Source organism: Melanerpes formicivorus, unplaced genomic scaffold, assembly GCF_026170545.1.
Source record: "Melanerpes formicivorus ecotype bairdi unplaced genomic scaffold, bMelFor1.0.p_v2 SCAF_34, whole genome shotgun sequence".
Lineage (NCBI taxonomy): Eukaryota > Metazoa > Chordata > Aves > Piciformes > Picidae > Melanerpes > Melanerpes formicivorus.
This window is the reverse complement of record NW_027142386.1, coordinates 4,543,810-4,564,994: the sequence shown is the minus strand read 5'-3', so window position 1 is coordinate 4,564,994 and position 21,185 is coordinate 4,543,810. Positions and strand designations below refer to the sequence as shown.

Sequence of the window (21,185 nt, the reverse complement as noted above, 5' to 3'; positions counted from 1 at the left end):
CAACCCAACCCAACCCAACTCAATCCAATTAAATCCAATCCAAATCAACTCAACCCAACCCAACTCAATCCAACCCAAACCAGCCCAATTCAATCTAACCAAACTCAATCCAACTCAACTCAATCCATCCCAACTCAACCCAACCCAACTCAATCCAACTCAATCCAACCCAATTCAACTCAACACAACCCAGCTCAATTCAACCCAACTCAACTCATCCCAGCCCAACTCAATCCAACCTAACTCAATCCATCCCAACTCAATCCATCCCAACTCACCCCAACCCAACTCAATCCAACTCATCCCAGCCCAACTCAATCCAACCTAACTCAATCCATCCCAACTCACCCCAACCCAACTCAATCCAACTTAACTCAACCCAACCCAACTCAATCCAACTCAATTCAACCCAACCCAACTCAACCCAGCTCAACTCAACCCAACCCAATTCAACCCAACCCAACTCAATCCAACCCAAGCCATTCCATGCTGCTCTCCTCTGGGATTGCTCCTGGTCTTCCACTGCGACTGGTTACAAATACAAAAGAAACAAAACACAAGGAAAAAACAACACAAAAATCAGCTGAATTTGTCCCTTTGATCCAGAAGAGCCTCTCCCAGTTACCTCCCTGTGCCCTACAGCCCCAAATCCATTGGGTTTTGCCCTGTTACAGCAGTGCACTACTTCCTCATCCTGGGAGGGAAGCGCTTGCCTGTGACATCCCGGCCGGCTTTCGAGGGACTCAGGATCATCCCCAAATTCCTTTGGCCTTACTGCTCCTGTTCCTCCCTGCCAGCTCCTCTGGCCCCACCACCATTCCAGTTCCTGTGGCAGCTTCCCCCAGTGAATCACCGCAGGGGTGGGAGGAGGGTTGCGCCGCAGGAACCTTCTATTGACAAATATCCAGCCTGGCATCCCGGGAAAGGGAGGTGGAAGCCAAGAACCAGGGGAACAACACAGCCTTGCCCTCACCAGGGTAGTCTCCAAGGTTGTTCTTCCTTCACTTAGCTGCAAAATGACTCACCAGGGGGGTTGGTGACCCTCTGTGGGGACAGTAGGAAGCCCTGCCCATAGCCACAGACACCCTGGGCTGCAACAGTGGAGTCTGACCTTGGTTCTAAGGGTTGTGTCTTCTTCATGGTGCAGGAGCAGTGGTTGGATTGGATCTTGAAGGTCTTTTCCAAGGGCTGTGTCTTCCTCATGGTGCAGGAGCAGTGGTCGGATTGGATCTTGAAGGTCTTTTCCAAGGGCTGTGTCCTCCTCATGGTGCAGGAGCAGCGATCTTGAAGGTCTTTTCCAACCACAGTGATTCTGTGTGAAGGGTTGGGGTGCTGGGGACAAGCCCCAAAGGCTGGGAGGCTTGGGCTGGGGTGTCCCAAGAGATGGAGAACTGCGGCTGAGCAGCCTCCAGAGCAAACACTCCCTCACAGTGGGGTTCCGGGGGGATGTGGGGGGTGGGGAGGGCTGCTGTGCTGAACCTCTGGGGCCAAAGTGGGTGCTGGGATGTTGGGAACGGGAGCAGCTGCCTGCCGGCCCCTTCAAAGAGCTGCTTTCAAGTGCTAAGGTGAGATGGTATCACCTGGGAACGCCAGGAAGCCTCCAACCGCAGGGCTGGGAGCAGCTCCCGCGGGGACAGTGGCAGAGCCCCGGCAAGGTGGGGGGGCTCTCAGCACTGGGGGTGTACGATGGGGTCCTCCACCCGCACCCCCACCATGCTGGCCCCTCCATGCACCTCACCTGGGAGGCCAAACCCCGTCCCAGGAGGCTTCTAAGGCAGTCCCAGGGGGTTATCCTCCAAGGGCTGTGAGAGATGTGCTGGCACCGGCTGGATTTTGGTCTGTGGTGCCCGTGACTCCACTGGTATGTGCCACCCCCCAACCCCGTGTGCTGGCCCCCCCCAGCTCCATGTGCCACCCCCAGTCCTGTGTGCCCCCCACATACATTCCATGTGCCACCCTCCAATCCCTTGTGCCACCCCCCCCGCCTCCATGTGCCACCCCCCCCCGACCCCTCCAAAAAGGAACCTGGGCTCAGCCCCTATGGATTTGGGGATGACAGAGGCTGGGCTCAGTGAGGTGGGGGTGGGCTGCACTGCGGTGAGGAAGGATAAGGGGCGAGGAAGGGGTTAGGAAGGAGGAAGGGGCCAGGAAAGGGGGATGAGGAAGGGGTGAAGGAGGAGAAATAACTGAGGAAGGAGCAAGGGGTGAGGAAGGGGACAAGGAAAGGGTAAGGAAGAGGTGAGGAAGGGGCAAGAAAGGGGGAAGGAAGAAGGGATGAGGATGGGGCAAGGAAGAAAGAGTGAGGAAGGAGTAAGGGGTGAGGAAGAAGGGCCATAGGCCAGGGCCAGCAGCTCCGGGGGGGACGGGGGTGTGCCGGATGCCCAGAAGTCTCGGGGAGGTCCTGGGGGGTGTCCGGTGTGAGACCCTGAGACCTCCCCGAGCTGGTTCCCCCCACCCCGCGGGGCTGTGGAGGTTGCACAGCCGAGGGGTATGCACCAGGGCATGCACCAGGGCATGCACCAGGGGATGCCCGGAGGTCCCGGGGGGTGTCCAGGGGGAGACCCTGAGACACCCCGGGCTGATTCCTCCCTTGGGTCAGCACCGTGGGGTGGGGGCTGTGCCCATCCCTTGGGGGAAGAACAGCCACAGGGGATCCGGGGAGGACTGGGGGGGATCCGAGGTGGGGTCCGGAGGGGGTCCGGCATGCCACGGGGAACACCTGGGGCGGGTGCCAAGGAGGCGCTCGGGTATGGTCCGGAGGATCCGGGGTGCCCTGGGTCGGGGGGGATCCGGGGGGGATCCGGGGGGGATCCGGAGGGGATCCGGAGCGGCCCGGGGCGGCCCGGGGCGGCCCGGGTCGGAGGGGGTCCAGGGGCCCCCGGGGAGGGCGGTGGCGGCGGCGGGTCCGCGCTGGCTCCGCCCCGGGGCCGCAGTGGCTGGCGGCGAGTCCTCGCCCATTTCCGCCGGCACGGAGCCGCCCCTCGCCCCGCCGCGCTGCTCCGCGCCCCGCCACCGGCTCCGCCACCTACCGCCGGCCCCTCCGCGGCCCCCCGGACCCTCCGCCAGCATGCCGGGAGCGGCGGCCGTGCTGGCCATCGGTAGGTGCGGGGAGCGGGGGGACGGGACGTGGACGGGACCCTCCAGTACTCACTCCCCCGATACTCCCAGCTCCGGTGTCCCGGTGCCAACTACTCCCATACCCCGAGCTCCGGGACCCCGGTACTCACTGCTCCGGTACCCACTATCCCGGTACTCCGAGCTCCGGTACCGCCTACCCCGGCACCCCTGTACCCCGAGCTCTGGTACGCCGGTACCTACTACCCCCTACCCACTATCCCGGTACCCCCAGCTCCGGTAGCCCGGTACCCGCTACCTCTGTGTCCCCGGAGCTCCGGTACCCGGCACCCCGAGCTCCAGTCCCCCAGTACTCACTGTCCCGGTACCCCAGAGACCCGGTACCCACTCTCCCGGTATCCCCAGCTTCCATAGCCGGTACCCCGAGCTCCGGTACCCACTATCCCGATACCCTGAGCTCCATTACCCCGGTAACTGCTCTCCTGGTACCCCTGTACCCCAAGCTCCGGTATCCTGGTACCAACTACCCCGGCGCCCCGAGCTCTGATACCCGGTACCCTAAGCTCCAGTATCCCGGTACCCCGAGCCTGCTACCCCCAGCGGCTCCGGTCTCCAGCCACATCCCCAGCCTGAGGAGAGGGCTCCGGAAGATGCTGGGGAGGGGGGTGTGGGTGTGGAAACAGGGTCCCCACTCCCCCAACCTGCCCCAGCATCCCTAAAGAGCCTGGAATTTGAAAGGGGGGCGGAGGGGGGGGTGGGGGTGGTGGTATGTTCTGGGCTGGGAAAGGGGAAGGGGTGGGAAGGGGTTGGAAAGGGGCTAGGGGGGGTCGGGAATTGATCCCCTCCTGTTCCATAAATCCTCCCAAATTATTTTGGCTCCGTTCCATGGCCGAGTTCTTTGCTCCACGCCTGTGGGAATGCTGGTGAGGAGGGAAAGGAAAGGAGAGGAGAGGCAGCCCAAGGGCTCCTTGGATGTAGGGAACGAGCCCTCCAGCTTCCTTCTGGGATTAATTAGCGAGAGGCTAATTAAAAGGACTGGACCTCAGGGGCGTCCTGTCACGGCCAGGGAGGGGGCCAGGCAAGGCTGGGGCTGGGCGATGCTGGGGTGGGATGGGAAAGATCCCAACGTGCTTCCCAGCCTGGAGACTCGGTGGCTGGGGAGTTGGGAGAGCTGGGAGGTGGGTGCTCCTCGTTGGCACCCCCAGGGTGGTGCTTGGCTGCTGGCAGGAAAGGTCTTTCCTAGCTGGAGTGGTCCTGTGGAGGTGACCCACGGCTGAGCTGGGTTAGGTGGGATGAGGCAGGGCCACTGTGGTGGGCAAGGGGCTCTTGACAGGGCTTGGGGTCAGGGAAGTCTTGGCCAGCTGGATTTGGCTCCTCTCCAGCCCTCTTGGCTCTGGCACGACCACCCTGAGGTGCCTCCTCCTTCCCCTTCCCTGTCTAACATGCCCTGGGTGGGTGTGCAGCCACCACCTCCCTCCTCAGCTCAGTCTGGGGACACCCAGCTCCCCTCTGCTCCCTGCTGCTTTGCTGCTGCTCAGCTCAGTCTGGGGACACCCAGCTCCCCTCTGCTCCCTGCTGCTTTGCTGCTGCTCAGCTCAGTCTGGGGACACCCAGCTCCCCTCTGCTCCCTGCTGCTTTGCTGCTGCTCAGCTCAGTCTGGGGACACCCAGCTCCCCTCTGCTCCCTGCTGCTTTGCTGCTGCTCAGCTCAGTCTGGGGACACCCAGGTCCCCTCTGCTCCCTGCTGCTTTGCTGCTGCTCAGCTCAGCCTGGGGACACCCAGCTCCCCTCTGCTCCCTGCTGCTTTGCTGCCTCCTCAGCTCAGTCTGGGGACACCCAGCTCCCCTCTGCTCCCTGCTGCTTTGCTGCTGCTCAGCTCAGTCTGGGGACACCCAGCTCCCCTCTGCTCCCTGCTGCTCTGCTGCTCCTCAGCTCAGCCTGGGGACACCCAGGTCCCCTCTGCTCCCTGCTGCTTTGCTGCTGCTCAGCTCAGTCTGGGGACACCCAGGTCCCCTCTGCTCCCTGCTGCTTTGCTGCTGCTCAGCGCAGTCTGGGGACACCCAGGTCCCCTCTGCTCCCTGCTGCTTTGCTGCTGCTCAGCTCAGTCTGGGGACACCCAGGTCCCCTCTGCTCCCTGCTGCTTTGCTGCTGCTCAGCTCAGTCTGGGGACACCCAGCTCCCCTCTGCTCCCTGCTGCTTTGCTGCTGCTCAGCTCAGCCTGGGGACACCCAGCTCCCCTCTGCTCCCTGCTGCTTTGCTGCTGCTCAGCTCAGCCTGGGGACACCCAGCTCCCCTCTGCTCCCTGCTGCTCTGCTGCTCCTCAGCTCAGTCTGGGGACACCCAGGTCCCCTCTGCTCCCTGCTGTTTGCTGCTGCTCAGCTCAGTCTGGGGACACCCAGCTCCCCTCTGCTCCCTGCTGCTTTGCTCCCTCCTCAGCTCAGTCTGGGGACACCCAGCTCCCCTCTGCTCCCTGCTGCTTTGCTCCCTCCTCAGCTCAGCCTGGGGACACCCAGCTCCCCTCTGCTCCCTGCTGCTTTGCTCCCTCCTCAGCTCAGTCTGGGGACACCCAGGTCCCCTCTGCTCCCTGCTGCTCTGCTGCTCCTCAGCTCAGTCTGGGGACACCCAGGTCCCCTCTGCTCCCTGCTGCTCTGCTGCTCCTCAGCTCAGTCTGGGGACACCCAGCTCCCCTCTGCTCCCTGCTGCTCTGCTGCTGCTCAGCTCAGCCTGGGGACACCCAGGTCCCCTCTGCTCCCTGCTGCTTTGCTGCTGCTCAGCTCAGTCTGGGGACACCCAGCTCCCCTCTGCTCCCTGCTGCTTTGCTGCTGCTCAGCTCAGCCTGGGGACACCCAGCTCCTCTCTGCTCCCTGCTGCTCTGCTGCTCCTCAGCTCAGCCTGGGGACACCCAGCTCCCCTCTGCTCCCTGCTGCTTTGCTCCCTCCTCAGCTCAGTCTGGGGACACCCAGCTCCCCTCTGCTCCCTGCTGCTTTGCTGCTGCTCAGCTCAGTCTGGGGACACCCAGCTCCCCTCTGCTCCCTGCTGCTTTGCTGCTGCTCAGCTCAGCCTGGGGACACCCAGGTCCCCTCTGCTCCCTGCTGCTTTGCTGCTGCTCAGCTCAGCCTGGGGACACCCAGGTCCCCTCTGCTCCCTGCTGCTTTGCTGCTGCTCAGCTCAGTCTGGGGACACCCAGGTCCCCTCTGCTCCCTGCTGCTTTGCTGCTGCTCAGCTCAGTCTGGGGACACCCAGGTCCCCTCTGCTCCCTGCTGCTCTGCTGCTCCTCAGCTCAGTCTGGGGACACCCAGCTCCCCTCTGCTCCCTGCTGCTTTGCTCCCTCCTCAGCTCAGTCTGGGGACACCCAGCTCCCCTCTGCTCCCTGCTGCTTTGCTGCTGCTCAGCTCAGCCTGGGGACACCCAGGTCCCCTCTGCTCCCTGCTGTTTGCTGCTGCTCAGCTCGGTCTGGGGACACCCAGCTCCCCTCTGCTCCCTGCTGCTTTGCTCCCTCCTCAGCTCAGTCTGGGGACACCCAGCTCCCCTCTGCTCCCTGCTGCTTTGCTCCCTCCTCAGCTCAGCCTGGGGACACCCAGCTCCCCTCTGCTCCCTGCTGCTTTGCTCCCTCCTCAGCTCAGTCTGGGGACACCCAGGTCCCCTCTGCTCCCTGCTGCTCTGCTGCTCCTCAGCTCAGTCTGGGGACACCCAGGTCCCCTCTGCTCCCTGCTGCTCTGCTGCTCCTCAGCTCAGTCTGGGGACACCCAGGTCCCCTCTGCTCCCTGCTGCTCTGCTGCTGCTCAGCTCAGCCTGGGGACACCCAGGTCCCCTCTGCTTCCTGCTGCTTTGCTGCTGCTTAGCTCAGCCTGGGGACACCCAGCTCCCCTCTGCTCCCTGCTGCTCTGCTGCTCCTCAGCTCAGCCTGGGGACACCCAGCTCCCCTCTGCTCCCTGCTGCTTTGGTGGCTTTGGACCTCTCTGGTCCTGCTGGTTGCCCATTTCAGGGAGTCAAGCCACAGGTTTCCCAACCCCCAGTCCAGGCATGGTTGGTGCTCCTGGCCTCTAGCCCAGGTAGGTCCCAGCTCCATGGTGTCCCAGTTGCTGCTGGCTGGGGGGGGAGGGAGCCCTAAGTGAAGTCCTAAAATCACAGGGGGGGCACGGGGAACCTCCTGCCTGACACACGTGGGCCTGTGGGCTGCCAAGGGCTGATCCATGAAGCTGAGGGGAAAATCTGAGCTGAGCAGATTAGGAGAGAACCTGGGGCAGGGAACAAGCCCAGGGATAACCCAGGAGCTCCTGAGGAACAGCCTTGGGGGTGAGAGGAGCTGAGCCACTTGCTGGTGGTAGAGAAGGAGAAGCTGGTGACTAATGTTGGGCTGGGGACACTAATGGTGTCAGCAAGTGGGTGTTGGTCCATCAGGAAGCTGAGGGTCTCCTAGGTGGGATGGTGAGTTCAGGAGGGGCTTCTCTGTCTGGGGGTGGTGGCAAGAAGACCATCACATAACACTGGGGAGAGGGGATGGATGGATGGATGGATGGATGGATGGGTGGGTTTGGGAGGTGGCAGCCTGGCTTCAGAATCCAGCTGGAGATGGCACCAGATTTGATCTTTCAAGTTTGGAGAGATAACAGTCTGAGAGTGGGGCTGGGCTGGGCTTGCCAAAACTCAGCTGCTCAGGGCTGTCCTGCTCTTGCAGGGGAGTCCTGGTTTGGCAAAGCAAGGCCATGGATGCTCCACGTCTCCCTAAGGTGCCTGATGTCCCCATGCTGGCTCCTGGGGAGGTCACCAGAGCCCTCAGCTGGTGCTGGAGATGTAAAACCACTGCTGAGGGGTGAGAGGGAGGTGGAGCAGTGACCAGGGATGAGGTGATGGCATGGGGCAAGCTGGGCTCTGACCAGTGAGTGAAGGGGGGAAAGAGGCCCCAGCAGAGCTGAGCAGGGTCCTGGCAGGAGCTGGAATGCTGGAGGAGGTGGTAGAGCCACCCCATGACCCAGGGGTGAGCCACATCCCAGCCAGCACTGTGCCTGCTGGAGGAGAGAGGTGGGGAAGAGGCCCAAACAGAGCTGAGCAGGGTCCTGGCAGGACAAGCTGGAATGCTGAGGGAGGTGACAGAGCCACCCCATGACACAGGGGTGAGACACATCCCAGCCAGCACTGTACCTGCTGGTGGAGAGAGGTGGGGGAAAGGCCCCAGCAGAGCTGAGCAGGGTCCTGGTTGGAGGGTGGACAAGCTTGGACTGCTGGAGGAGATGACAGAGCCTCCCCATGACCCAGGGGTGAGCCACATCCCAGCCTGTGGCTTCCTTGGCACACTGAGGTAGCAGCTTGGGCACCAGCAGGAGTGGGGCCAGAGAGCAAAGGATCTCCCAGCCATGAGCCACTGGTGGGCAGAAGAACAGCCCCAGGCTGGGAGGAGCTGGGGCCACCTCTGATGAGGACAACCCCTTGGGGGGGTCTGTGGCAGCGTGGGGAATGGTGTGGGGGGGAGCAGCCAAGCTGTGTGCCCCTGCTGCCATCACCAGAGCCACCAGTTGGTGCTGGGGAGTTACTGGGGCTGCAGAGCCCAAGGGCTGCTTGGTCTCCTTCTGCATGAGTTGATTAAAGCCATGGAAGAAAACTGGGTCAGGGCCAGCCAAGGGGCTGCTGGCCTCATCTGCCTCCACACACCCTGGGGCTGAGCCACCCAGCAAAGCCTCTCAGCTCTGGGGGGGTCACTGCTTCATACAGAGCATGGCTGGGGGGGCTGGGGGGTTGTTCTTTGTGGGGGTGGGAGGGGATCCAGGAGCCTGCCTGGACCTGCAGCCCCCCCCCGTGCTTGGGGGTTGCACAGAGTAGCTCTGCCTGCACCACAGTGCCAGGGTGCCCACAGTGCCAGGGTGCCCACAGTGCCTGCACCCAGCTACCAGGGTGCAGCCTGGGGGTGCCCAAATTGCAGCAGCAATGGGTTGGGAACCACTTTGCAGGGTATGGGGCTGGGGGAAGCATGGCAGTGCCTGAGCTGTGTGCCCACAATGGCTCTGTGGAAGCAGGCAGGATCTGGCCAGGTTGTGCCACCTGATGGCTCAGGGGGTTGTTAGCCCTTTGGAAAAGTGCTCTGGGTGCCCAGTGCTGCTTGGAGGGCACGTGTGGCATGGGCATGGCCCTGCTGGTGTGGTACAAAGGGACTGGCATTACTGCCAACGTGTTGGGATGGGGCTGGCATCCCTGCTGGTGTGGTGGGAAGGGGCTGGCATCGTTGCTGGTGTGGTGGAAAGGGACTGGCATTACTGCCAACGTGTTGGGATGGGGCTGGCATCCCTGCTGGTGTGGTACAAAGGGGCTGGCATCCCTGCCAGTGTGGTGGGATGAGGCTGGCATCTCTATCAGTGTGGTGGGATGAGGCTGGCATCCCTGCCAGTGTGGTGGGAAGGGGGGAAAGGGGCTGGCATCCCTGCCAGTGTGGTGGGATGGGGCTGGCATCCCTGCCAGTGTGGTGGGATGGGGCTGGCATCCCTGCCAGTGTGGTGGGACGGGGCTGGCATCCCTGCTGGTGTGGTGGAAATGGTGGGAAGGGGCTGGCAATCCTGCCAGTGGGGTGGGGAATGAGCTGGCATCACTGCCAGTGTTGTGAGAAGGGACTGGCACTGCTGCCAGCGTGCAGGAAATGGGGAAAGAGGGCTGGCATGCCTTTGGGGTGCCCTGTCAAGCAGCATGGCACCAGAGCCCCAGGTCACTCTGAGCTGTGTGCTAACCCCCAGCCCCTCTCTGGCTGTCCCCAGGTGTGCTGCTTGCCGTGTGCCAGGCACTGGAGAACTCCACGGCCCCCTGGAGCGGTGAGTATCCGTCCTGGGAGGGGTTGTGGGGTGGCCACGGTGCCAACCTGGCCAGGAACCAGGAGCAAAGTGTGGGCATGGGTCAACCATCCTCACACCAAGCCTGTGCTGGATCAGCTGGAGGGATGTTCCCCTGTCCTCCTCCCCGGGGGTGCTGAGGGAATCCTGACCCCCAGAGGTGCTTTATCCCTGAGGGAAAACTGGGAAATGGAGCTCTGTGCTGAGGACTCCTCTGGTGCCCCTTGGATTTGGAGGATCCCAGCATGGTAGGGCTGGAAAGGGAGCTCTGGAGCTCATGCAGTCCAACCCCCCTGCCCCACCAGGGGAACCCACAGCACCCTGCCCAGCAGCACAATGCCCAGGGGGGGTTGGAAGCTCTCCACACCAGCAGACTCCACAACCTCTCTGGGCAGCCTGCTCCAGGCCTCCAACACCCTCACAACAAACAACTTTCTCCTCAGGGGCAAACAGAACCTCCTGGCTGCCACTTTGTGCCCCTTGCCCCTTGGCCTGGCCCTGGGCACCACTCAGCAGAGTCTGGCCCCAGCCTCTTGCCCCCCCCAGCTCCTTTAGCTCTTGCTGAGCATTGCTCAGCTGCCCTCTGGGGCTGCTCTTCTGCAGGCTCTCAGCCCCAGGGCTCTCAGCCTTTGCTGCTGCCAGAGCTGCTCCAGGCCCCTCAGCAGCTTCCCAGCCTGCCCTGGGCTCTCTCCAGCAGTTCCTCTGCAACTGGGGAGCCCAGAGCTGGACCCAGGACTCCAGATGTGTCCTCAGCAGGGCAGAGCAGAGTGGCAGAAGAGCCTACCTTGCCCTGCTGCTCTTCTCCATGCCCCCTAGGACACCACTGAGGCCTTCCTGGCCCCCAGGGCACACTGCTGGCTCCTGGGCACCTCCTTGTCCCCCAGCACTCCCAGCTCCTTCTCTTGGGAGCTGCTTTTTCCCTTCTGCCTGGGCTGGGGTGGTTGTTCCCCAGGGGCAGGACCCTGCCCTTGCCCTGCTTGCCCTCCATCAGGTTCCTCTCCCCCAGCTCTGCAGCCTGCCCAGGTGCCACTGCATGGCAGCAGAGCCGGGGGGGGGTGTCAGCCACTGCTCCCAGCTTGGCACCATCACAGCTAAGAGCCTGGGGTGGCTTGAAGGGTGGTGGTGGATGATTGGGGGGGGGTCACTACACTGGCACTGGTGCCCTGGGCACGCTGGGCAGCCCTGGGTCTCTGTCTGACCCCACGGGGAAGCTGCCGGTGCCTGCCGCCAGCTCCCGCTCAATCACCTCATTCATGGGAGCAGCACAAAGGGCAGCCAAGAGCCTTTGGCTGGCATGGCACAGCTTGGCACAGCACAGCGTGGCACCCAGGCTGAGGGTGTGCCAACTGCTGGGAAAACAAAAAAAATCCTCTTTTTTTGGGGGGGAGTTGGGGGCCTGGAGGGGGGGCACTGGAAAAGGGTTCCAGTGGCAGCGGCTGGGAAGCCAGGAAGGAAATGGTGCTGCTGAGACTGGCACCGCTGCCAGCTGGGTGCTCCCAGCCCTCTTCCTGATGGATTCGTGCCCAAGCAGGGCAGCTGGAACCCAGGGGCTGCTCCAAGTGCCAGCTGGGGACGTGGGGGCCAGGGCCTGTGCGGGAGGCAGCAGCAGGGGAGGCAGCAGCACAATGTGGCCAGCAGCTGGAGAGCGCCGAGGCTTAATGCATCCCAGCACAGCCCCCGGCGAGGTGCTGGGCCCTGGGAGGTGGGGTGGGATCCTGGGATGTGGCACTGGATCCAGGATGTGGCACTGGATCCAGGGATGTGGTGTGGGATCCAGGGACATGGCACTGTATCTAGGATGTGGCACTGGATCTAGGATGTGGTGTGGGATCCAGGGATGTGGCACTGGATCTAGGATGTGGCACTGGATCTAGTACATGCTGCTGCATCCAGGGACATGGTGTGGGATCCAGGGACATGGCACTGGATCTAGGATGTGGTGTGGGATCCAGGGACATGGCACTGGATCCAGGATGTGGCACTGGATCTAGGACATGCTGCTGCATCCAGGGACGTGGTGTGGGATCCAGGGACATGGCACTGGATCCAGGATGTGGTGTGGGATCCAGGATGTGGTGTGGGATCCAGGGATGTGGCACTGGATCTAGGATGTGGTGTGGGATCCAGGTTGTGCCACTGGATCCAGGGATGTGGTACTAGATCTAGGATGTGGTATGGGATCCAGGGATGTGGCACTGGATCTAGGACATGATGCTGCATCCAGGGACGTGGTGTGGGATCCAGGGATATGGCACTGGATCTAGGACATGATGCTGCATCCAGGGACGTGGTGTGGGATCCAGGGATATGGCACTGGATCTAGGGATGTGGTATGGGATCCAGGATGTGGCACTGGATCTAAGATGTGGTGTGGGATCCAGGATGTGGCACTGGATCTAGGACATGATGCTGCATCCAGGGACGTGGTGTGGGATCTAGGATGTGGCACAGGATCCAGGGATGTGGTGTGGGATCCTAGGACATAATGCTGCATCCAGGGATGTGGTGTGGGATCCAGGATGTGGCACTGGATCTAGGACATGATGCTGCATCCAGGGACGTGGTGTGGAATCCAGGATGTGGCACTGGATCCAGGGATGTGATGCTAGATCTAGGATGTGGTGTGGGATCCAGGGATGTGTCACAGGATCCAGGATGTCGTATGGGATCTAGGATATGTCGCTGGATCCAGGGATGCAGTGTGGGATCTAGGATGTGGCACTGGATCTAGGATGTGATGCTGCATCCAGGGACGTGGTGTGGGATCCAGGGATGTGTCACAGGATCCAGGATGTGGTGTGGGATCTAGGATATGTTGCTGGATCCAGGGATGTGGCGCTAGATCTAGGATGTGGTGTGGGATCCAGGATGTGGCACTGGATCTAGGATGTGGTGTGGGATCCAGGGACATAATGCTGGATCCAGGGACATGGTGTGGGATCCAGGGATGTGGCACTGGATCTAGGATGTGGTGTGGGATCCAGGGACATGATGTGGGATCCAGGGACATGGCACTGGATCTAGGATGTGGTGTGGGATCCAGGGACGTGGCACTGGATCTAGGATGTGGTGTGGGATCCAGGGACATGATGTGGGATCCAGGGACGTGGCACTGGATCTAGGATGTGGTGTGGGATCCAGGGACGTGGCACTGGATCTAGGATGTGGTGTGGGATCCAGGATGTGGCACTGGATCTAGGATGTGGTGCTGGATCCCAGGGCACAACCCCAGGAAGTGGTGCTGGATCCTGGGACCTGATGCTGGATCCCAGGCTGTGGTGCTGGTGAGGGGCAAAGGGACATGCAGCCCTCTGCTGCTGCCCTGGCCAGGGGGGACTCAGAGCTCAGGCTGGTGGGGGCCAGTGGCAGAGGTTAGGGTTTAGCTTTGGGGGCTAAACCCCAAAAGAAGGTGATCTGGGGGACAGCAAGGCCAGAGGCAGGAATTTGAGCTCTCCTGGGATAAAGTCATCCCTGGGGAGGGAATTTTCCTGCTGGGGTCTGCACTGAGGTGTGGGTTTTGGCAGCAGTGCTCCTGACAAAGCTCCAGTCCCAGCTCCTGGATTCAGGAGGGGGCTGCCACCAGCTCCAGCACCTCCAACCATCCCCCCACAAACCCACTGACTCCCCTGAAAGGAGGCTGGGGTGAGGTGGGGGGCAGTCTCTTCTCTCCTAGTAGCAGATGAGAGAACAGGAAGTGGCCTCAGGTTGCCCCAGGGGAGGTTTAGGTTGGACATGAGGAGCAATTTCTTCCCTGCAGGAGTGGTCAGGGATTGGCACAGGCTGCCCAGGGAGGTGGTGGAGTCCCCATGCCTGGAGGTGTTCCATAAGCCTGTGGCACTTGGGGCCATGGTTTGGTGGCCAGGGTGGTGCTGGGTTGCTGGTTGGACTGGATGCTCCTGGAGGGCTTTCCCAACCCAGTCATAGAATTCTCAGGGCTGGAAGGGACCTCAAGGCTCAGCCAGTCCCAACCCCCTGCCATGGCCAGGGACACCTCACACCACAGCAGGTTGCTCACAGCCACATCCAGCCTGGCTGCAAACACCTCCAGGCAGGAGGCTTCCACCACCTCCCTGGGCAGCCTGTGCCAGGCTCTCACCACCCTCATGGGGAAGAACTTCTTCCTCACATCCAATCTGAATCTCCCCACTTCTAGTTTTGCTCCATCCCCCCCCAGTCCTATCCCTCCCTGACACCCTCAAAAGTCCCTCCCCAGCTTTCCTATAGCCCCCTGCAGATCCTGGAAGGCCACAATTAGGTCTCCTCAGAGCCTTCTCCTCTCCAGCCTGCACAACCCCAACTCCCTCAGTCTGTCCTCATAGCAGAGCAGCTCCAGCCCTCTGCTCCTCCTCGTGGCCCTTCTCTGGACACCTTCCAGCACCTCCAGATCCTTCCTGTGCTGGGGGGCTCCAGACCTGGACACAGAGCTCCAGGTGGGGTCTCCCCACGCAGCTGTGATCTGCTGGCAAACCCCAAAGCCTTTGGCAGCCCTGGGTTTAATTACCCCCCCCCAGGCCTGCCATAAATCCCCAGCAACAGGAACTTGAGGTGGCTTTGAAACGACAGCCATCGGAAGTGCCTCGCTCCCGGGTCGGCCCCGAGCAGGATATTTGCTTCCCCTCCTCTGCTGCGGAGGATAATTCAAACCAGGGCAGGATAATGGGAAACAGCACCCCCAGCACGGCTCCAGCAGCCCCACCAGCGCTTCACTCCCTCCTCCTCCTCCTCCTCCTCCTCCTAGATTCATAGAATGGGCTGGAAGGGACCTTCAAGATCATCCAGTTCCAACCCCAGGCTCCAGCAGCCCCACCAGTGCTTCACTCCCTCCTCCTCCTCTTCCTCCTTCTAGATTCATAGGAAGGGTTGGAAGGGACCCTGAAGGGCTCCAGCAGCCCCACCAGCACTTCACTCCCTCCTCCTCCTAGATTCATAGAAAGGGCTGGAAGGGACCTTCAAGGCCATCCAGTTCCAACCCCAGGCTCCAGCAGCCCCACCAGCACTTCACTCCCTCCTCCTCCTAGATTCATAGAAAGGGCTGGAAGGGACCTTCAAGGCCATCCAGTTCCAACCTCAGGCTCCAGCAGCCCCACCAGCGCTTCACTCCCTCCTCCTCCTCCTAGATCCATAGGAAGGGCTGGAAGGGACTTTCAAGGCCATCCAGTTCCAACCTCAGGCTCCAGCAGCCCCACCAGCGCTTCACTCCCTCCTCCTCCTCCTAGATTCATAGAAAGGGCTGGAAGGGACCTTCAAGGCCATCCAGTTCCAACCCCAGGCTCCAGCAGCCCCACCAGCGCTTCACTCCCTCCTCCTCCTCCTCCTAGATTCATAGGAAGGGTTGGAAGGGACCCTTCAAGATCATCCAGTTCCAACCCCAGGCTCCAGCAGCCCCACCAGCGCTTCACTCCCTCCTCCTCCTCCTCCTAGATTCATAGGAAGGGTTGGAAGGGACCCTTCAAGATCATCCAGTTCCAACCCCAGGCTCCACCAGCCCCACCAGTGCTTCACTCCCTCCTCCTCCTCCTAGATCCATAGGAAGGGCTGGAAGGGACCTTCAAGGCCATCCAGTTCCAACCTCAGGCTCCAGCAGCCCCACCAGCACTTCACTCCCTCCTCTTCCTCCTCCTCCTAGATTCATAGGAAGGGCTGGAAGGGACCTTCAAGATCATCCAGTTCCAACCCCAGGCTCCACCAGCCCCACCAGGACTTCACTCTCTCCTCCTCTTAGATTAATAGAATGGTTTGGGTTAGAAGGGACCTCGAAGATCATCCAGTTCCAACCCCCCTGCCATGGGCAGAGGCTTCTCCCACCAGCCCAGGTTGCTCAAAGCCTCCTCCAGCCTGATTTTATACACTTTCAGGCTTGGAGCTCCACAACCTCCCCTGGGCAACCTGTTCTAGTGTCTCACCACCCTCATGGTGCGGAGCCTCTACCTAATGTCCCTTCCTAATGTCAGAGACATCCCAGTAATCATAGAATCACACAACTGTCAGGGGTGGAAGGGACCTCAAGGCTCAGCTAGCCCCAACCCCCCTGCCATGGGCAGGGACACCTCACACCACAGCAGGTTGCTCACAGCCACATCCAGCCTGGCTGCAAACACCTCCAGGCAGGAGGCTTCTACCACCCCCCTGGGCAACCTGTGCCAGGCTCTCACCACTCTCCTGGGGAACAACTTCTTCCTCACATCCAATCTGAATCTCCCCACTTCTAGTCTTGCTCTATCCCCCCCATCCCAAGTCCTATCACTCCCTGACACCCTAAAGAGTCCCTCCCAAACCGAATCCACCCAGCCCTAAACTGGCACTCCCAACCCACAGGTGGTGCCAGCTGGGTAGCTGCCAGCCTGGGAAGTGGCCCCAAAACCTCACTGATTGGTTTTTTTTCCCCTCCTGGTTTTGTTGTGTCCTCCCCCAGCTCCAGGTCCCCCGGTGGCAGCGGCGGTGAGGTCCCACTTCAACGACTGTCCTGACTCCCACAGCCAGTTCTGCTTCCACGGCACCTGCCGCTTCCTGGTGCAGGAGGAGAAGCCAGCGTGTGTGTGAGTGCTGGGGGTGAGAGCTTCCAGGCTGGGCAGGGCCCTCACAGCTCCCCCTGGGGGGATCCCCCAGGAGTAGAGCTGTTGAAGCTGGGATTGCTGGGATCCAAGTGGATTCTTTGGTCCTTGGGCTGATGCTGAGGCTGCCCTCGGTCCCTGTGCCTCTGGGTGATGCTGAGGCTGCCCTCGGTCCCTGTGCCTCTGGGTGATGCTGAGGCTGCCCTCGGTCCCTGTGCCTCTGGGTGATGCTGAGGCTGCCCTCGGTCCCTGTGCCTCTGGGTGATGCTGAGGCTCCCCTCGGTCCCTGTGCCCCTGGGTGATGCTGAGGCTGCCCTCGGTCCCTGTGCCCCTGGGTGATGCTGAGGCTGCCCTCGGTCCCTGTGCCCCTGGGTGATGCTGAGGCTGCCCTCGGTCCCTGTGCCCCTGGGTGATGCTGAGGCTGCCCTCGGTCCCTGTGCCCCTGGGTGATGCTGAGGCTGCCCTCGGTCCCTGTGCCCCTGGGTGATGCTGAGGCTGCCCTCGGTCCCTGTGCCCCTGGGTGATGCTGAGGCTGCCCTCGGTCCCTGTGCCTCTGGGTGATGCTGAGGCTGCCCTCGGTCCCTGTGCCTCTGGGTGATGCTGAGGCTCCCCTCGGTCCCTGTGCCCCTGGGTGATGCTGAGGCTGCCCTCGGTCCCTGTGCCTCTGGGTGATGCTGAGGCTGCCCTCGGTCCCTGTGCCTCTGGGTGATGCTGAGGCTGCCCTCGGTCCCCGTGCCTCTGGGTGATGCTGAGGCTGCCCTCGGTCCCCGTGCCTCTGGGTGATGCTGAGGCTGCCCTCGGTCCCTGTGCCCCTGGGTGATGCTGAGGCTGCCCTCGGTCCCTGTGCCTCTGGGTGATGCTGAGGCTCCCCTCGGGCCCTGTGCCTCTGGGTGATGCTGAGGCTCCCCTCGGGCCCTGTGCCTCAGGGTGATGCTGAGGCTCCCTTCGGGCCCTGTGCCTCTGGGTGATGCTGAGGCTCCCCTCAGGCCCTGTGCCCCTGGGTGATGCTGAGGCTCCCCTCGGTCCTTGGCCCTCTGGGTGATGCTGAAGTTCTCCCCACCCCTGGTCCTCAGGCAACCGTTGATGTCCTTCCCCACCCTTCCATCAAGTCATGGAATGGTTTGGTGGCAGGGATCTTTAAGCTCATCCAGTCCAAGCCCCCTGCAGCCAGCAGGGACATCCCCAACCAGAGCAGGTTGCTCAGAGCCCCAAACAGCCTGGCCTGGGATGGGGCAGCTCTCACCTGTTGATGGTTCCTCCCGCCCTGGCCTGTCAAGGGCTCCTCACCCCCCAGCCTGTTGATGATTCCTCAAGCAGATGGTTCCTCACCCCCCAACCTCCCAAGGGCTCCTCACCCTCCCTGAAGCTCTTCACCACTGGCCCTCAGGATGCTGCTGATGGCTGTTCTGTTGTCCCCCCCCTTGCCCCTGCAGATGCCACTCTGGGTACGTGGGCACACGGTGTGAGCATGCTGACCTCCTGGCCGTGGTGGCTGCCAACCAGAAGAAGCAAACCATCACTGCCCTGGTGGTGGTGTCAGTGGTGGCCTCGGTGCTGCTCATCGGCGTCTGCGTCCTCATACAGTGAGTGTGGGGAGAAGGCTATCACAGTATCACAGTATACTGTGTCAGGGAAGGCTGTGACAGGGAAGGCTGGCGGGGAAGGGGAGTCCAGGGCTTGATTTGGGGCTGGGTGCCACCCAAGGAGAGGTGAGGGACATCAGCCCTTGATAGTCCCCACCCTACTTTCTTACAGTGAGTGTGGGGAGAAGGTTGGGGGGGTGGTCCAGGGCTTGATTTGGGGCTGGGTGCCACCCAAGGAGAGGTGAGGGACCCCAGCCCTTGACAGTCCCCACCCTACTCTCTTACAGTGAGTTTGGGGAGAAGGTTGGGAGTCAGGGGGTGAGGTAGAGGGAGAAGGTTGGGGGTCAGGGGATGAGGTGGGGGTCCAGGGCTCAATTTGGGGCTGGGTGCCACCCAAGGAGGGGTGAGGGACCCCAGCCCTTGACGGTCCCCACCCTACTTTCTTGCAGTGAGTTTGGGGAGAAGGTTGGGGGTCAGGGGATGAGGTAGAGGGAGAAGGTTGGGGGTCAGGGGGTGAGGTAGAGGGAGAAGGTTGGGGGTCAGGGGATGAGGTGGGGGTCCAGGGCTCAATTTGGGGCTGGGTGCCACCCAAGGAGGGGTGCGGGACCCCAGCCCTTGATGGTCCCCACCCTACTCTCTTGCAGTGAGTTTGGGGAGAAGGTTGGGGGTCAGGGGGTGAGGTAGAGGGAGAAGGTTGGGGGTCAGGGGATGGGGTGGGGGTCCAGGGCTCAATTTGGGGCTGGGTGCCACCCAAGGAGGGGTGAGGGACCCCAGCCCTTGACGGTCCCCACCCTACTCTCTTGCAGCTGCTGCCGGCTGCGGAAGCGGTGCCAGTGGTGCCGGGCACCCATGGGTGCCCAGGAGAAACCAGGTGGGCTCCTCAAAGGGGGCACCTCCTGCTGCCACGCTGAGACGGGTAAGGGGCCTGGGGGGCACCAGGGTGGCACACCGCCCACCAGCCCCCTCGGGGTGTAACCATGCTCCCCTCATCCCCTTCCCCACAGGGGTCTGACGGAGCCAAGAGGGGGTGCCCACCATCGCCCCCCCCACCCCGGGAGGCCCACACCAGGACCAGCACAGCGTCTCCCCCTCTGCTTTGGGGCTTTCCTTTGAGTTTGGTTTCCTCCTTTTGGGGTTGGGGGTTGGGAGGGGGGTATTGGCCCCCTTTGCCTGCCTCCCCCCCACCTTCCCCATCTCACCTTGCCAAGGGAGATGGCAGCAAGCACCCAGGGCTGGGCATTGCCCACGCTGCAGAGCCAACGCCTGGCAACTGGGGGCAGACTGGGGGTTGTTTGGGGCTTGTCTTTTAGGTTTGGTCGTCCTGATTTTAGTTCTCCTCTTTTTTTTTGGGATATTTTTGTTTGTTTGTTTGTTTTTTATTTGTTTGGTTGGGATTTTGCCCCCTTTACACCCCTCCCCCCAAATAAAAACCCTTGCCAAAGATGGCAGCTGGGCATCACCCTCTCCACGGATCCAAACCTTGGCAACTGGAGGCAAACTGGGGGTGGTTTGGGGCTTTTTTTTTTCTTGGGTTTGCTTTGCCTGAATTTAGTTTTCCTTTTTTGGGGGTGTTTTATTTTTTTCCCCCCCCTCCCTTCATTCCTCCTCCACCCCCCAAAAACCTTGCCAAGGAAAATGGCAGCTGGGCATCACCCGCTCCATGGAACCAAACCCTGGCAGCTGGGTTGCAAACTGGGGGTTGTTTGGGGCTTTTTTTGCTCTTGGGCTTGCTTTGCCTGATTTTAGTTTTCCTTTTTGGGGGGTGTTTTATTTTTTTCCCCTCCCTTCATTCCTCCCCCACCCCCCCAAAACCTTGCCAAGGAAGATGGCAGCTGGGCATCACCCGCTCCATGGAACCAAACCGTGGCAGCTGGGGGCAAACTGGGGGTGGTTTGGGGCTTTCTTTTTTCTCTTGGGTTTGCTTTGCCTGATTTTACTTTTCCTTTTTGGGGGGTGTTTGGTTTCCCCCCCCCCCCGCCTTTCATACCCCCCACCCCACCCCCCAACCCTTGCTGAGGAAGATGGCAGCTGGGCATCGCCCGCTCCATGGAACCAAACCCTGGCAGCTGGGGGCAAACTGGGGGTGGTTTTGGGGCTTTCTTTTTCTCTTGGGTTTGCTTTGCCTAATTTTAGTTTTCCTTTTTTGGGGGTGTTTTATTCTTTTTTCCCCCCTCCCTTCATTCCTCCTCCACCCCCCAAAAACCTTGCCAAGGAAGATGGCAGCTGGGCATCGCCCGCTCCACAGATCCAAACCCTGGCAGCTGGGGGCAAACTGGGGGTGGTTTGGGGCTTTCTTTTTCTCTTGGGTTTGCTTTGCCTGATTTTAGTTTTCCTTTTTTGGGGGTGTTTGGGTTTTTTTCCCCTCCCCCACCCCCCAAAACCTTGCCAAGGAAGATGGCAGCTGGGCATCGCCTGCTCCAAGGATCCAAACCCTGGCAACTGGGGGCAGACTGGGGGTGGTTTTGTTTCTCTTTATGGTTTGGCTTTTGGGTTTCCTCTTTTATTATTATGATTATTGCCCCCCCCCCCCCCCCCCCCCTTTTTTCCAACCCCCTCCTTACCACCAAAAAAATTGGCAGCAAGCCCCCCAGAACCATCACCTGCAGAGCCCAACTAGGGGCAAAGCTGGGGGGGAAGTTTGTGTTTGGTGGTTTGTTATTGGTTGGTTGTTTTTCCCTTTAAGTTTGGGTTTGGTTTGGGGTTTTGCCCTGCTGGTTTTTTTTTTTGGGGGGGTGTTTATTTCCCAGATTTCATTTTTAGGCACCCAGAAGCCTACCCTCCACCCCTGTGGGTTTGGAGCTTTATTTTTCTAGCAAGACAAAGAAAAGCCACAGCTCAGGCTCCTTATTTTTGTTTTCTGGGGGGGGGGGGGGGGGGGGGGGGAGACAAATCCGAGCTTCTTATTAACAAGAAAATGAAATGGAATCCTTCAGCCTCCTGAGGTTGGTGCTTTAACCCTCCCCAGCACCATCCTCCTTGTAGTTTGGTTCGGGGGTGTTGGGGTTGTTTGTTGGGGTTTTTTTTTGCCCCCTCCTCATTACCAACCCCAAAGTTTGGGATTTGGGGAGGGTTGGGGTTTTATTTTGTTTGGGGTTTTGGGGTTTGGGTTTGTTTTTTTTGGTCCTTTGGGTAATTTGGTTTTGGTCATTCTTGATGGCTTTGATG

The 21,185-nt window shown here is 61.0% G+C and overlaps 1 protein-coding gene across 2 annotated transcripts; it reads left to right on the top strand.

The window, feature by feature from the left end:
- The first annotated feature begins 3,018 nt into the window (after window positions 1-3,018).
- TGFA (transforming growth factor alpha) lies at window positions 3,019-20,547 on the top strand. Of its 2 annotated transcripts, XM_068156643.1 has the most exons (6): window positions 3,019-3,098; window positions 9,815-9,868; window positions 16,299-16,422; window positions 17,871-18,020; window positions 18,827-18,936; window positions 19,025-20,547. In XM_068156643.1, exons 1-6 carry the CDS (start codon window positions 3,068-3,070, stop codon window positions 19,030-19,032), a joined length of 477 nt encoding a protein of 158 aa, XP_068012744.1. In that variant the 5' UTR covers window positions 3,019-3,067; the 3' UTR covers window positions 19,033-20,547. The 2 variants fall into 2 exon arrangements, with proteins under 2 accessions (XP_068012744.1, XP_068012743.1); XM_068156642.1 differs by having other exon boundaries at window positions 18,827-20,547.
- The last annotated feature ends 638 nt before the right edge of the window (window positions 20,548-21,185 follow it).

What these genes read in the sequence shown, in the direction of transcription:
- TGFA (XM_068156642.1), top strand. Translation starts at nt 3,068, where the DNA reads ATGCCGGGAGCGGCGGCCGTGCTGGCCATCG. An exon ending in CTCCACGGCCCCCTGGAGCG is followed by an intron (nt 9,869 to 16,298) that starts GTGAGTATCCGT and finishes GTCCTCCCCCAG; the next exon opens with CTCCAGGTCCCCCGGTGGCA. An exon ending in GGCGTCTGCGTCCTCATACA is followed by an intron (nt 18,021 to 18,826) that starts GTGAGTGTGGGG and finishes ACTCTCTTGCAG; the next exon opens with CTGCTGCCGGCTGCGGAAGC.